Below are 17386 nucleotides of genomic sequence, written 5' to 3' on the forward strand. Positions count from 1 at the left end.
GGTAGAACGACGAGAAATTGAATTGTAAAGCCGCAAAGGCGGCATCCATCCTATGAATTGTGCTGACCAATTTTAGCACAATGGTGATGAGATCAACTTAAAAAGGAGCATATGTTGTTTAGATTTTTTTTTTATTTTTTATTTTACAAGATAGAATTTCTACTCTAACCTAATCTAAGTGTATATGTGTGTGAAGCTTCCTTCTAGAGACTTAAACTCCGGCCTTTACCCCCCACACCCCATAAGCACTTATACTTGTGGAGTGACCACCGCACCAAGGGTGCGCGGTGGTGTTGTTTAGCTTCGTCTTTGAAGAAGAGTTTGTTATTTAGATGCAGTCATTTTTGACATTATTGAATCACAATTATTTCACATTACATTTAATGTGATTTGTCCGTAATTATTTAAGTGAAAGAATTCTAAAGTGGGTTGTCCCTTTATATTGATTACTATTAGAATATATTTATTTAAATTAAATTATTAATAACTTATTAAAATTGGATCTACTTATTTTATAAATAATTAAATAAAAATTTAAAATTTCAAGAAGTCGTGCCATAAAGTTTTCAAATGCTATTTGAGGCCAGCCAAGTGATTTCTAAGGTCTCATGATATCCTTGAGATTCTGAGTTTGAAACATTTTGTTAGTATCTTGGGGCCATCTAATGGGATTCCTTCCTGTAATAACTTGGTGTGAAGAGAACGGAAGGATTGCATACACTCAAAGAAATAATTAGATACTCAAAAAGTCTAAGGATCTGTTTGGATACAACTTATTGCTGAAAACTGAAAATACTATAGTAAAATAATTTTTAAATGTGTGAATAGTATTGTGGGACCCATTTTTAATATTTTTTTTTCTAAATAAAATGCTTGTGGGTTCCATGAACAGTGTGTGAATAGTGCACTCTGTTGGAGAAAATCTGAGACGCATGAACAATGCATGGATGGAAAAGTCAAATTTTACAGCTTAAAAAAAAAAGTTGAAAACGCAAACACAGTAGACGTGGACGTGGATCCAAACAAATACTAAATACCGTTGTTTGCCACAAAAAAAAAAAAAAAGAAAAGAAGTTGGGGAGCTTTGGACAATTATTCATGAGAAAAAAAAGTCTAGGACCACAAAATCTTTTACAACTATGACATGGCAGAGTGAAATTGGTGAAAAAAATGACGAATTTATATATAAGTGATGATTAACCACTCACAATTTACTACGTCAGAGTTGTGACAAAAAAAAAGTTGCAAAATAATTTGTGGCATGTCCACAAAAGGAAAAAAGAAAAAAATGAAAGCAAGGGGAGATGAGATGAGAAAACAAAAGGAGGGAAAACAGGAGGCAGGTTAGGTAGGTTTGGTTTGGGGGGCAAATTGAAATTACTATTTAGGGATCTTTGGGGTTTGTGACTCATTCATTGTGGTGCCCCCAGCTTTCCACAGGTACCAAAAGCCGTCCTTTTATGTCACAGTATTAAAACTCTAGAACATTCCCTCTCTCCCCTGAATTCTTTATATATTTGAATCAGAGTTGAGAGACAGCTGAATCGTTTGAGTCTCTGACTTTTTTTTTGGTCTTTTGAAGTTGCGCCCAACCTTGTATTCTCCGCTCAAACCAAAACCGTAAGCTCTCTCTCTCTCTCTCTTGTCTTGTTTGTAATATTTCGTTTTCGACTTTGTTATATTGAAATTAAAATACGATAAAACATTGATGACTCTACTCTCCGTTTTGTTGTTCTGAGATTTTCACGAGATTGGGTTTCAGGGTGAGGTCCGGTCGTGTTTGGTTCAGCTTATAATTCAAATGACTATGATAACATGTTTGTTTTCCCACTTCTTCTTTAATATGTCCTTTTTTTGTTTGTTTGAGATTTAGATTTATCCCTTTATTTATATTTATGGAATCATGAAGATCCCATGATTTAGATTTTAATTTTTTTGCTTTCATTTCTGGGAGACCAACTATATTAAACAGACCCATTTCACCACTGAATCTAAAGTTTGGAACTTGGTCACGAAATCGTTATGCTGATGATAGGCTTAACTATAGTATTGGGGTTTGGTGGGGTCAACTATAGTATTAAATTTCCACTATATTTATTGACACAGTATTTATTGACTTAGATTTATTCCTTCTTTTTTTCTTTTGAGTTGTGCTTCAGTCACATTGAAATCTATGGTCTTTACTCCTTTGTCATTTATGTAGTACAGAGTGTGAGATGGGCTATTAGTTGGAATTAAAGGCAATGTATTTGTACCTTTCACACAAACTTGCTTATTGATGGAAATTCTGGTGGAACCAAGCCTATACTGGGCCATCATATAGTCAAAACTGTGGAAATGAAAAACTATTGGTGTTCTATATGGTGTATTTTACTGCAGGATAGCCACCAGTGAATCACTTTACCAAGAGGTTAACTTATGGTTAGGTGCAGGTGGAGATGTATTATCTGGGTCATTTTTCTATAGGAGTTTTTTGGACTTGGAAACTCCATGCAATTCAGTGCTGGGCCAACATGGAGAAATATCATACATTAAAAATCTTGGATGTTATATGCAATGCACAGTACTATGCTGTCTGTATCAGTAAATATTCAATTAATCATTGGTTACCTACGATTTATCTGTATTGTTCCTGAAAAGAAAGGGTGCATTTGGGTCTATATTGTGAGGGGACCTTGACTCAACAGACAGACTAGTTTCAGACTACACTTAGACTTTGCTTAAATTATAGAGTGATACTATTTCTATTGCGCGGTTATTAAAATGGAGCCTCGAGTGAAGAGCAGAGAGCCTTTAGCTTGCATCTTCTCATAGTGCTCCAGACATCAATTGCCCTTTTGTTACAGAATGGATTTTTTATTCCGTTCTTTGTAAACTTTTATAAGAGGCATACAAAATACAACCCCCTTAGCTGCAAGGATGCTCAGCCATCTGCCTTTGGGAATGCTTGCAAACACATTCCTAGATTGAAGGGCAATAGGTATCTTTCCGCCCTTATGGAATTCTTTGCATTGATTGCCTCATCCATTGGAGAAATGGATGCTTCATATTTTTTTTAATCTATTTTTAATTTCCTTATAGGGGGTTGGGACTTGGGATCAACATTGTGAGTTTCCTATTACTTGGATCACATTTGGTAATTGTGACCAATGTTCCCTTCATACTTATTTACCTGATGCAATGTAAGGGCCTACCCCCTTTTTTAGCTCTTTCACACGTTGCTGCTGTGCTAACTGTGGGGCTTTCCTTAGTATCTTGAATTTGTTTTCTTTTCTAGTTGTTCCTTACAAGACAGATCTAATACTTTTACGGGTGTGAGGACAATGTGATTAGGAGCCATCATTCTCAACATTGTGAAAACAAGAATATATGCTCTGATCCTGGTTTTGGAAATTTTGTTTGAACTTTTAATCAGTTACATTGTACCTCATCTTCGGCCTTTGTCCTTGGCTTCTGTTGTAAAGGGACAGTCCTTAGGTTTGAAACTTTGCGTAGCCTGGAAAAGATTAAGCATTGAAGGTCATTGCAAGAAGAAAGGCAGATAAAGAAAATAAAAGATGTCCAAGGAGGGCATTAGTCACTGTGCCTTTGTTATCATTTATGGGGATTTTTTCATGAATCCCAGATTCCTTAAGCAATTCATGTTTGCTACTTCTTTCCTTGTTAATTTCTTTCACTAGATTGATGTTATATACATCATTTTCTTAGTTATTAATGGTGATGTTGATATAGGCCTTAATGTCATTTTTGGCATTATGTTAAATTCCAGTACTGGGTGTGCAATTAGTAACTAAACCAGCTGAAATTGTGTTGGATTCAGGGGCCAACATGTCAACCATGACATCTGTGAAACTTCCCTCCCATTGCATGTTCGGAAATGCACCTCAGAACCGTTTCAACAGCGCTATTATCAAATGCCCATCCTCTCTTGGATCTGTAAAGAGTGTCTCCAAAGCATTTGGCCTGAAAGCATCCCCTTCTTTCAGAGTATCCGCAATGGCAGTATACAAGATCAAACTTGTAGGACCAGATGGTGAAGAAAATGAGTTTGAGGCCCCTGATGATGCTTACATCCTAGATTCTGCTGAGAATGCAGGAGTTGAGCTGCCTTATTCATGCAGGGCTGGGGCTTGCTCTACCTGTGCTGGGAAGATGGTGGCAGGCTCAGTGGACCAATCTGATGGTTCATTCCTTGATGAAAATCAAATGAAGGAAGGTTTTGTGCTGACTTGTGTCTCGTACCCAACTGCAGACTGTGTGATTCACACACACAAGGAAGGTGATCTTTACTGAGTGGTTGTGAGTGTTAGAATAGGTTTTGGAAATCTTGTTGTCTAAAATGGTTATGATAACCGGATGTTCATGTATTCCTTGGACCTCTGGATCTTTAAGTGTTTGTCATCTTTTTGTTGGAATGCCATTTAATTTGATTTAGTAATAATAGCATTGGATACATCAATTTTTAAGTCTTCTTAGTATGACACATGATTTATATGAGATAGTCCTTTAGTTCTCTGAACTTGTAGTGAGTTCCTCACCAAATTCTACTGGTTCTGAATCTAGCAGAGAATGCGTACATAAAAAATGACAGAGCCTTAACCAGCTGCATTATCCTCTAGCTGGGAGTGTCATCCTTCTAAACTTTTGAATTGATATATTAATGTTTGCAGGAAAAAGTAATATCTGTTCTATTCACTGAAATCAGGATAATGATTGACCTTTTTTCTGTCTTAGTTGAATCATTCATAAAGCTTGGACATTCAGAGCTGAGCCTGCCCGCCTGGCTCCTTTATTAGTTGATTTCTGTTTCTCAACAGTTTTCTATGTTGCATGATATGGCATATGGGTAAGAGGCCCTTTAGGTATGTTTGATAGGTGATTCTCTGTTCTAGTGATGGTGCTAATATCATGTCAATTAGGACAGTCTGATTTTCTTTTTCTATGATATGGATAAGTTTGATTGGTGATTCTCTGTGAAGATATGCTTATGTCCTAGTGATGGTGCTAATATCATATCAATTAGGACAGTGATTTTCTTTTTCTTTGATGTCATGGAACCTCTACATCGTAATGCCTTCAATAGCCCGCAAACTACAATTATCAAGGAGGGGAGGATGTTGTGCAGGGTTGAACCAGGACACCCCAGCTGGGATGTTGGTCCCCTGACCAACTGCTCCACACCCTTGCAGGCAATTAGGACAATGAGTTGGTTTGTCAGAGTGGAATAGTTTTCAGCAGAAGATGATTAGATTAATATGTGAAAGAGTGCATTAACATCTTGTAGAAGTACACTGGTCACATTCATAAGAATTAAGCACCTTTCCATGGCCCAATAGAACGATTAGAAATAATGTGTTAAAGGGTGCTTCGAATTCGATTCTTAGGATGAGCTCCCTGGTATGGAGAATAGGTTGAGCATAAGATTATTGTTTAGTACAAGCAGATTTCAGCCCTATAAGAGACTTTCTACCCAATCAGCATCTAATCGATTGGGCCCTGAATTCTCGTTACATAAGATTTTAGAAGGCCTCATTTTGCTACGTGCAAGTGTGGAACACTAAAAAGCAAAGGGTCAATTGTGAATCTTTTACTACTGAAAATCTGTCCCTGTAAAATTAGTAACATCCAGAGGCAATGAATTTCTCAAGTCAGTTCGTTCGGATTTGGTAAAAACCTTACTAGGTGACAGTTTTGCTGAATGAAATTTGCTTATTTATTGATTAAAATCTTTAAAACAGTAAGAAAAATATTCATAACAAATATTTTTTTCTAGTTCTTCGTAAGTGTAGAGGCCCATAACATGAAGATGACATGCCCATTTGGATTAATTTTCTTGTTCGGATTTGATATTACAAATCTAAAATTGTATCTAGTATAATATTATTTTAAAATTAAATAATATAACACCATACACGGTTAGATATAAGAAATCAAATCGTTAGATATAAAAAATCAAATCTTTTTTTTTTTTATGAAATAAAAACTCAAATCTTATTCTCACTATGAGGTGGTGGGATGGATTGGGCTTTGAATCCTCTTAAGTTTTCATCTAATTAAAAGAAGAAGAAAAAATGTTATATATTTCGAACGCACCGAAAATGCAAATGCCCATTTATAAGGATAGAATTAGAGGATTGATTCATATGTAAAGCAAAACCATACTAAACGTGTGTCCTTTCGTTTTACGTGCAATCTAATCAATAGCAAAGAATAGGTATATCAATGTTTAGAACTATATAGTCTTTCACAACTTTAAGTTGTGATTGGAGTAATCTAACTTTCACGTAGGACCATAGCTGACATTGATTTTATTATACACTAATCAAAACATATTACATCAATAATTGTGAAAAAAAAGTTTATGCCCGAAAGATTGATTGTTCTTTTGTGCACTCGTGATATACTATAATCAATAATGACTTTTATTATCTTAGTATCTGTTTGGATACACGTCCACGTCCACGTCCCTGCGTTTCACGTTTTTTTTTTTTTTTTTGATTTTTTGAGAAGTTAATTTTCACGTGATAATGCACTGTTCAGTATGTCCCGTGCATTGTTCACGGGCCCACAAACCTTTTTTTTTAACAAAACTTTCATTAAAAATGGATTTCACGGCACTATTTACGTATTTAAAAATTATTTTGCTACAGTATTTTCAATTTTCAGCAAAATAAGTGATATCCAAATGGATCCTTATATAACCTTTTTAACATCTGTTAATTCACATCAATTTTTTCTATATCAATTATAGATATGTATGTGAAATAATGGATCCTAAACTAACGTGAAAAGATATTTTCCTAATCAACAATGGCCTCGTTTGTTTGTTGGGAAGGGAATGGAGTATGTACGATCCTTCATCATTATCTCTTTGCTTTTCCTCTTCATATTTTTTTGGATTGGGGGGCTAAGTTAGTAAGTTTACCGAACTTCAATTATTATAAGGAGGAGGAACGGATAAATAGAATATGGCTACAGTGTTTATGGATAATGAGAATATGACTATAATATTTTCAGTTTTTAGCAAAATAAATGATATCTAAATGGACCGTTGCATAACCTTTTTAACATCAGTTAATTCACATCAATTTTTTCTATATTAATTATAGATATGTATGTGAAATAATGGATCCTAAACTAACGTGAAAAGATATTTTCTAAACTAACTTGAAAAGATATTTTCCTAATCAGCAATGGTCTCGTTTGTTTGTTGGGAAGGGAATGGAGTATGTACAATCCTTCATCATTATCTCTTTACTTTTCCTCTTCATATTTTTTTGGATTGGGGGGGCTAAGTCAGTAAGTTTACCGAACTTCAATTATTATGAGGAAGAGGTACGGATAATGAGAATATGGCTATTATCCAAGATTTTAGAAGAAGCATCGTAGGCAATCATCATATAAGGACTAAGGAGGGTGGATAAGAAAAAAACACCCATTTGTAGGCAAAATGGGCTGATGTGGACAGGACTCATCAATGTACTTTTTATCAGAGAAGACACCTCAAGAAGGTGTTGGAAGACACGGATAAAGCACCTTTTTCATGGCCTGCTATAAAAATCAACAAGTAAAACATGAGTGAGAATGCAAGTTACGCTTACTTGCCCATTCATATGATAAACTTTGAGCTTGGAAAAAGCTCAAAAAGCCCGAAAGGTAATGAGAAAGAATGCATTCATTACCTGGAAAGTAAATTTTGGGAGAGAGAGCTTTCTGTTAGGTTCTCCACAGCAAGTACAGTTCTGTCCCGAGCTTACTCATCTCTATGGATTAGGCCACATAGATGACAGTCATAGAATCATAGAACCAACCACAAAAGTTGGAACTCAACAAATTGTGGGTGTGATTTCACATTGTCTTTTGATTTTTGTATAATTATTGGTGGGTGTTGTTCTCTAAAGTCAAAAAAGTTTGTGTAGCCACTAGCCATAGCTTAAGTTACAATCAAACTAGTCAAAAATTAAATAATTCCAACTGATTTATTTTATGCAAGATGGGTGTACCCAACTCATCCCTACTTTCATTGCCCAATTACTGTTTTCATAAATGTATATCATCGTCAAGATCAACAGTGTGGATGAAATGCATAAAGCAAACTAGGGAGGAATTTGTCTTTATAGGGTAAAATAAAAAAAATGTGATTCTTTGAATGTATGTTTCTACTGTGTAAAGTAATAATAAAAAGTACTTTAAACTCAATATGTGTACTACAAAAAATATATTTATTTAACTTAATAAATTTGTCCTAAGATTGATAAAAATATTTGATATCTTTAATACATATTTAATTAATCAATTATCATTGATTTAGGTACTAGATCGATATTATAAAAAAAATAACACAAAACTAAACATCTTCGTTAAATTATACCTAGACTTTTTATTTTTATTTATAAGAGAGTAGTCATCAGATACCGAATAAGAAGTGAAACCCTCAAAAAACAACTAAATTATTTGGAAGATATTGCATAAAAAATATTATATTAAGTATATATATTTTTTTTATTGAGATGTGGAGAGAGCATAAATTTAATTTCTTTGACCGTTCATACACAAGCATGAAGCATATTCACTGATTATAATTTTATAAAACTTTGGTAGCTCTGTCACTGAGAAAGCATGTTAGCATATGTAATTGTCTTAATGACTTGCTTTTGTTTTGGCATTATGCTATTCTATTCTCTTTATGGTGGTTCTGGTTAACTCAATTCAAATGGCAAAATTTATTGTCATGTTATCTGATAAGGGATTTGTGTTCGAACTCCACCTACACAAAAAATCAACCATAAATTGAAATCCTATTGCATCTAAATGTAATAATCTCTTTCATGTAATTATTATTGCTTGTCAAGTGATAATATATTTTTTACTGAAAGCTTGTGTGGTAAAGTATTTTGTTCAGAACAAAGTTTCTCTCCAAAAGAGAAATTCTTCAAACTTCTCATGTATCATCTTTTAGGTGTGAATGTTGAAAATCTAACCGTTGACTTTCATGTTCCTTATGTTTTTAAAATGAATATAAAATTTCGTTCAAATCGGATGCTATTTACTATTTGATTAATAAACTTATTTTTTAGATACAATTTTAGGTCACAAAAATTTGAAATTTTAACATTTTTTTGATGATATAACAATGATTTTTAATTTTATTAAAATTTTGTAAGCATGAAGGATATGTTAGATTTTTAAAATTTACACTAAATATAAAGATATATGAGAAATTTGAAGGATTTCTTTCCAAATTAGTTTAGAAAGATACTTTGTTCTTCCGTTCACGCATTATGATCCTATGTTGACCTTTTTAAAGCCAAAACTAAGTGCTTTTCATTCAAAAGAAAATGAATAGATTCCAAATTGAATGAAAGCAATTGAATCATTGTTTTTTTCACCCCTTAATATTATGTTCTTTTCGTATAACTCTTTTCCACGTACCATCTTCAACCAGTGGGAAAACCTTTTCAGTGGGACATGGATGATGACTAGATGCCATATCAAATTCCATATAATTTCAAACCCTTGAATGCTTGCTTCGACGACATTTTGTTGAAAGGCATTTTACGTGTCTTATGAGATCAGAATCCTACTACTTTCTCTAAATTATGGGTCTTTCTTACTAGGTTTTTCTTAGGATGGACAAAAATGCTGACTAGCTTGAATTGTTATATATATCATAGTTTCCCTTTCAGCTTTTCAGTTTTCCAAAACATCAAAAGGTTTTGGATAATTGTTTCTGAACACACGCAAACGCTTCTATTAGCTGCTTGGGTCTTAGAAGTTTGTACTCTTAATTTTTGAAGCATCGCATGTGCCTTAACTTATGCGAGTGCATGTGTTGTTGTGTGTGGATTATTTCTTTTTCTTATATATAAAAGATAAAATTCTACCATAACTTAATCTAAATGTATATGGGTAGAAGGGAGCGATCTGAGTTGGTGTCTTTTACCGAGATCCTGGACGTGACTATAGTGACACTCTACCCATTGGATTGGGCCTGCGAGAGCAAATATTCTGTATATGTATGTGAAGTTCTCAATTGAAGATTTTAACCTCAGCTCTTGCCTCTACACTTCACAAAACTTTGTGACTATCATGCTTGGTATTCTAATTTCTAGGTATCAAAGCCTTTTCATGATGAGTTTAGATTGTAGAATTTGAGCATATGAATTTTTTTCCTAGTAATTAAAGTTCTTTGTTTGGATAGTTTTAAAATATTAAAAAAATTTGGATTTGACTAAATCATTCAGAGATTTTAAAATTTTAAAATTATTATATTTGAATTTACTTATATTTAAAATCAATAGATTTAAAATCAAGGCATTTTAAATCTATTAATTTTGAATGTTAATTGCGTGGTAATTTTAGTTACATGTCATGATGATAATGACTTCATGTAGAGCACAATTGATGAGACATAAGATTTTGACTCATTATAAAATGTTTTGCAAAACATACATACTTGGGCTCTATTTTTCAATATTTGAGAAGATACATAATACTAGACCTGTGATCATCAAACTTGTCCCTCAAACCAAAAAAAAAAATCAATTAATGTTGTCTTACATTAATTTCGCTTTCGTAGGGAGGAGACAGCATGATTCATGAGGGTGTGATTATTATTTCATCTTCTTGAAGTAACAAAGATATATACAAAGAACCATGTGGCTTTAATTATGCATAAAGGGAAAAAAGGACGAGTATTATGCAAAATTAGTCAGATGAACAATAATTGTTGTGATCAGCGGTGGGGTTTGGTCGGTGTTGGTTCTTAGGTCGGTGTTGTTGATATTTCAGCTTATTTGATAATTTTGATAATTATTGAAATAATTTTAGGTACACCAATCTACTCATTTTGATTTGATCAACAAGTTTAGGTACACCACTGTTGGATATATATATATATATATATATATATATATATATAAACCGAACTAGTATGATGCGCTGCTTTGTCAGAATGATATATAAACTTTGTCTTATCTAAGTAGAGCATGTGGAATGCCTTTTGTTTTTATTTTTTTTAAATCAAGAATAATAATATGTAAATTAGAATATAGTTTAATAATATAGTTAAAAAGAATAATAAAAATACAAAAAAAAATTTAAATTATACTATGATAGTTGTATAAGAAATTTAAGGTTCAATCCCCGCCTACACAAAAAACTGATTGGTGTTTAGGTTTAATAATAAAGAGTTATTATCAGGGGTAGACGTCATATGTTGAAATTCTCTATAAAAAAAAAAAAAATACTATGACAGTTGTACATCGTCTAAAACCACTTTGTATTAAAAAAACTAAGATTATCTATACTATATATAAGAGGATTTTTCTCTTTCAACTGAAATTTTATGTGGTTCAAAAATACCCTCATTAATGAAGGGTAACTTCATTTAGAAATAGAGTTATAAATGTCAAATAACAAATTTCATTTTAAATTCAAAAAGAGAATTTTTGAAATTTAGAATTTTTTTCCCTTCACATTCAAAAAAGAAATTACAGTTAGAGCTTATCTCTAATGTTTATCATTTTTATTTGTTTGAAAAATTTTAAAATTATAATTGTAAGGACACAATTTGAGCCCGAACCCACAGTCAGAAGGGGATGGGCCTGAATGACCTTTTTACAATAAAATTTGTAGAGAGTAGGTTTGAAATCTAAGTTTTAGTGATGTTAGATAATAAAAGTAATGGGCTTTGATCACAATGATACACACAAGAAACTGTTTATATGAAATAATCTTCTCCTCAAACACAAGCCAAGGATGATTTATATTATCTTTTCTCAAGATAGATTATAATATGGATAGTGAGGTATACAGTGTTTTTTCTCTGTTTTTTCCGATCCCCTCTCTTGAAGGTTCATTCTTCCTTTTATATCCCCTCCTTCTTCTCCTCTTCATGCTCCATGTAGGGGTTAGATTGCTGGTTTAGATACTTGTCCCATCCACCTCTCTTGAAGTCTTTAGAGACAGGAGCAATACTCCACTTTGACGCTCAGGTCTCACTTCCCCATTAATGTGGCCTAAATAGTAGTTGCAGAGCATTCAATGCAGGGACGGTGGCAACAGCTTTATCTTAGATATTCCACCGCCCTTCTTCTTATCTTTCACGTTTACCATGCTTACCCTTACCTATAGGATTTTCTAGCATATTTCTTGTGGATGTTTAATCAGCCCTTCTCCTACCTCGGCTTTACATAGCCAAGGACATAATCTTCCTCAGACTATATTCTTAGACATACTTATTCAGGTATTACTTCTTTACTTATTAGTACTACTTTATGAGTTGACATTCTTACATCCTCGGACTATTCAGTGTCTTCAGATTGGGCTTTTAGCTCACAAAATACTCCTGGGCCAACCTCACACACATTCGTGGGCCCAATAACCCTACAATAATGAATAAAAATTATTAACATTTATTCAAAAAAATAGAAAAATCTTTGGGCATGCATGCTCAAAGGTTAGTAATATATAATATAATAATTTAAAGTAAAAATTGAAACTTCTTTTAACTTTCTTGAAATTTTGGACTATTAAGTTTCGTTTAAACTCCAGAGTAGTATTTTATTTTTTTCTAAACTTTTCTAATAGAGTTTCACTTAAAAAATAAAATAAAAACTATGTTAATGGTTTTTTTTTAAAGCGTTTCAATCTATGACATCTGTTCTCAATAATAACTCTTTTATCATCAAACCAAAATACTATTTAGTTTTTGGTGTAGGCAAGGATTAAACCCCAAATATCTTATTCAACTATCAGAGACTTTACCAGTTGAACTAACTGAAACCCACATGTTAATGGTTTTAATATACTTACAATGAGTTACCCAACCAAAATTATGACATATAACTTGCAATGTTTTTTTTTTATTTGAGTAAAATAACTTGCAATGCTTATTTAAACCACATAGTGTAAAAATGACATATAAGACCCAACTTTTAATATTTTAATAATAAATTATGGTAGATTACCAATATAATATTGTAAGTGCACAATTGTACCCGGACCCAAAAATAAATGTTGGGCTCAAGCCCAATAAGCCTTATACAATAAAATTTGTAGAGTATGGGTTTGAAGTCTAGGTTTGGGATGTTGGAAGTTCGATTAACAGACTAGAATGTTACAATTTGTGCAAATGACGAACAAATATGACAAATAGATCTCCTCGGACGTAAGCCGAGAACGATTCGTATAAATATTCTCTTTCCAGACCCAAGTTTACAATCCTTAGTTCCTATTTTTTTCTTAGCAGAAAGTGCAGATCCCTCTCTCTTCTCTCTCTTGCCTCCTTATATATTTCTTCTTTACTAGCTCCTCCACGTGTCATACAAATCTTCCCCTTAGATACTTGTCCCATCTGCCACCTTCTTGAAGTCTTCAAACAATAGCAGGAAGACTGGATTCTACTGTTCAGAGGTCATTTCCCCATTAATGCGGCCAGGGAGATAGGTGCATGGTCTTTAATGTGGAGGTTGCAGCCTTTTCTTTAGATATTTCTCTCACGTCCTTACTTCTAGAGGGTGCCTGGACCACCCTCTTACCCATTAGCTTTCTCCGAAATTCTGTCTTTAGCTTTACTGGCAAGTTCCAGGGTCATCGTCGGAACTGTCCCAGGAGACATTCATCCTCGGACCTCTGCAGTGTAGGCTGATTCGTAGGCTTAGTGGCCCCCTTGACAAAAACAAACTGTTACCAACCGACCAGGCCCAAAGCTCAATTGTTTATTCAATAGTTTTTTACCCCCCACAAATATAATATAAATAAATGAAACTTATTTAAAATTTCTATAAACTCGTGGCAGTAAGAATTTCATTGAAATAGTATAATAAAATTTCCAACTTTTTGAAACTTTGGAAATAAAGTTCTATTTATAGTAAATATGTTGATGATTTTAATGTCCACCAAATAACATAAGGAGGGAAAAAGAAGAAGGGAATAATTAAAAAATAGAAGGCATTCACTTGCTATAACCACAACATATAAGACATAACTTTTATTTTATATGATTTGGAAACATACTTCTCTAATACAAAATTTTATTTTGGGTAAATTTCATGAAATTACCATGAGGTTTGGGCTAATGTCAACCAAGTCCAAGACTTCACAAAAGTGACCAATTTGCTCCCTCAATATATTTTGGTCCTCAAACACTGTTACTTATCTCTTCTGCTTCTTCTCTCTCAAACTCTCTCTTCTCTATTAAATGTTTACATTTAATTCATTGTGATTACACGGATATAGACATGCATTTTGAGCACACATCACACTACACATCATGTCATAAAACACAAACACAAAGCCATATAAAACCCAAATCCCCCAAAAATCCCATATCACAAAGTATACTCACATATTTATAATCATACATACACCAACAAGAACGCCATATTAGACCCATTTTGAGACAAAATTCAAATAAGAAAATAGTCATAAGTCCACAAATGACCATAACCTAACCTCACCTTTCAAAGCCAAATAAAAAATCACCAATCCTTATCACCATTGAAAAAAAACTAATCCCTAAATTGATCAATACCCAAATCAACAAACAACCAAACCAAAATAGAAATAAATAGAAAACAGAAAATAGAACAGAGAAATAGGAGAAAAGACTAGCAGCCACTAGTGGTGGTGTTGGCTGTGTGATTTGTAGCTTGTGGTGGTGGCAAAGCTCATGATTCTTAGCCAAATGTTCCCTTGGTGTTTGGCACCCAAACCCAAACAAAAACGTAAATGCAAAATTTCCCTTCCATGGCTAGAACTGGTAGACCTAATTGGAGCTGTCATCAAGGAACAACAACAGCAGTGGTGAGCTGAAGCTCGAAAATCCTTAGCCCAATTGTCTCCATAGCCATTGATTTGAAGAGAGAGTACAAGATGATAATGGCAAAACATGGGTTTCGGCCATGGCCAAAGCTTGAGGGAGGAATCTTCAGCCACTATGGGTGAGAGATTGAGAAAGAAGAGAGAGCCAGATTGGTCTGAGAGATATAAGAGAAGGGTTTGAGAAAATCAAAGAAGGATGAGAGAGAAGAGAGAAAGAGACTAAGAAAGTAACACAGATAACGGCGTTTAAGGACCAAAATGTGTTGAGGGACCAAGTTGGTCACTTTTGAGAAGTCTTGGACCTGGTTGGTATCAACCCAAATCTTAGGGTATTTTTGTGAAATTTACCATTTTATTTTTAATGTTTATATGTTATATAATTGATTAAGTGATTAATATAAAATTTCACAACACTCAAATTGTGTATAAAGCTTCTTATATGATCATATTAAGTTGTGTGTGTGCATGTTCTAATAAGTTTTAGCCATATTTTAGATGAATTTTATTACTTATATGTTCATATTAAGTTTTGTGTGTGTGTGTGTGTTCTAATAGGTTTTAGTCATATGTTAGGTGAATTTTATTACTTTTAATTTATAGTGACTCATTGAAGATGCGAATTAAAAAAATTTAAAAAGTTTATAGGTTTAATTGAAACCTTTTAAAATATAGGGTTTAATTTGAAACCGCCACAAATTATAGGCGAATTGTCAATTTACCCAATAACAAATGATAGCCACTTAGTACAAGGACAATGTAATCACTTGCCACAAAAATAAAATAAAAATGACCTAATAAATGGGCCTTTTAGACCTATTTTTGTTGTATGGTATAAGATTTGTCAATTAAGTTTTCTAATATTTATTAAAATTTAGAATATATTTTTTGAAATCCCACAAGGATCATAAAGAGCACAAGTTAAAATGCATTTAATTCTTCATTATTTGATATTTTTACTTCTTTTTCAGAATTAAATTTTGTTAACAACAGTCCTTAGAGCATAAATTAAGATGCATCTAATACTACATTAAATAATTTCCCCCTTTTTTTTCTCAAAAATAAAATCAAATTGTACACAATTTCAAATTCTAGATTGTTGCCTAACTTTTGCCCTTGCAAAAGAATCCCAATTGCCATGATGTCTTGTATGCTAGATAAGAGTACAAAACCAACATTTTCTTTTTGTAATGATAATTATAGATAAACAATACACACCAATGAGATAGAGTCTTCTCAAATCAAATATTTAAATTTTAGCATCATGCTAGTTTGACTAGCTTGATGTGAGTGCTTTTATACGCACTACCAAAGTATTGATTAAAGATATGAAAGTTGTAGCTCCATATTTCACCTAGAAGACTAAACAAGAATTTAAAAAGAAAAAATTAAAAAAAAAAAAAAAAGACTTCTTCAAATATTTGCCAATTTCTTCGAGTGGATGCATTTCTCTCATTTCTCATTAAGTTACTCCCTATTGAAATCCCTTAGATGGCCCCAAGAATTTTGTTTATATATATATATATATATATATATATATATATCTTTCATAAGATTTTACCTTGGAATTGGAAATATTTTCTTGGGAAGGAAAATCCATATATGGAGCAGTGGTATTCAGGGAAGGAACGTGACACATGCAGCATGTGCAGCTGCTGAGGTGTTAACCGACCTTTCTGACGAGGATAGCGTAGAAGCCGCTTAAGACTAAGACTGAGACTGAGATTGAGATCAAGCGGTGCTATAACACGTGCCCATTATATATATATCACTAAAAGCCTTGATTAATTAGTATTTAATACTATTTCAATTTAGGACAAAAGTGAGATATACTCTTCTCTTAATATTCAGTTTATATGACTACTTAACTAAAAAATACACTTTTTTTCCATTAAAAAAAATTTATATGAAAAAATTTTAAAAAAAAAACCTAATAAACAGTACCTGAGTATGACCGTACTTAAATCTTGCTCTTCAATTTATATAGACCTTTCTTTAGATCATTTTGTGGACTAAGGGAACAGTACCCTTAGGGTTGAATACTGCTTATTTTGTTAAAAATTGAAAACACAGTAGCAAAATAATTTTAAAATGTGTGAATAGTGCCGTGAGACCTATTTTTAATGAAAAAATTGCTGAAAAAAGATATTTATGGGTCCTATAAACAGTGCAGGTGGCCCATTGGTGTGACACATTTTAGTACAAAATTTGAACATTCAAAGAGATAGTGGGTCTCATGCATAATACACGAGACCCACTAGTAGGTCTGTATCCCAGGTTTACATGCTTCTCAAAAAAAAAAAAAAAAAAAAACGCAAATGCTGTGTACGAAAAACGCAATCTAAACGCTACCTAAGAAAAAAGTTACTTTTTTTTTTTCTTTCACTTTCCAACCTTTTTAATTTCTTCATTTTTTGCCCAATGAAAGATTCTGAGCCCAACACCTGTTCACGGCTCCACCTGTTGAATTTTAAGTGTATAAAATCTGAATTGGTAGAAAACAAATGTTAAACAAATCTAGGTGGTTCGTGGAACACATTTCCACAATATTCTCGAGAGCCCA

The 17386-nt window shown here is 33.1% G+C and overlaps 1 protein-coding gene across 1 annotated transcript; it reads left to right on the forward strand.

The window, feature by feature from the left end:
* The first annotated feature begins 1479 nt into the window (after window positions 1-1479).
* On the forward strand, window positions 1480-4466 carry LOC142607373 (ferredoxin, root R-B2). The gene is made up of 2 exons (XM_075778829.1): window positions 1480-1620; window positions 3821-4466. The coding sequence occupies exon 2, from the start codon at window positions 3829-3831 to the stop codon at window positions 4291-4293; it is 465 nt and encodes a 154-aa protein (XP_075634944.1). The 5' UTR covers window positions 1480-1620; window positions 3821-3828; the 3' UTR covers window positions 4294-4466.
* The last annotated feature ends 12920 nt before the right edge of the window (window positions 4467-17386 follow it).

The sequence above is a fragment of the Castanea sativa genome, chromosome 8 (assembly GCF_040712315.1).
Source record: "Castanea sativa cultivar Marrone di Chiusa Pesio chromosome 8, ASM4071231v1".
NCBI lineage: Eukaryota > Viridiplantae > Streptophyta > Magnoliopsida > Fagales > Fagaceae > Castanea > Castanea sativa.

Coding starts and splice junctions, on each gene's coding strand:
- LOC142607373 (XM_075778829.1), top strand. CDS start 3,829: ATGTCAACCATGACATCTGTGAAACTTCCCTCCCATTGCATGTTCGGA.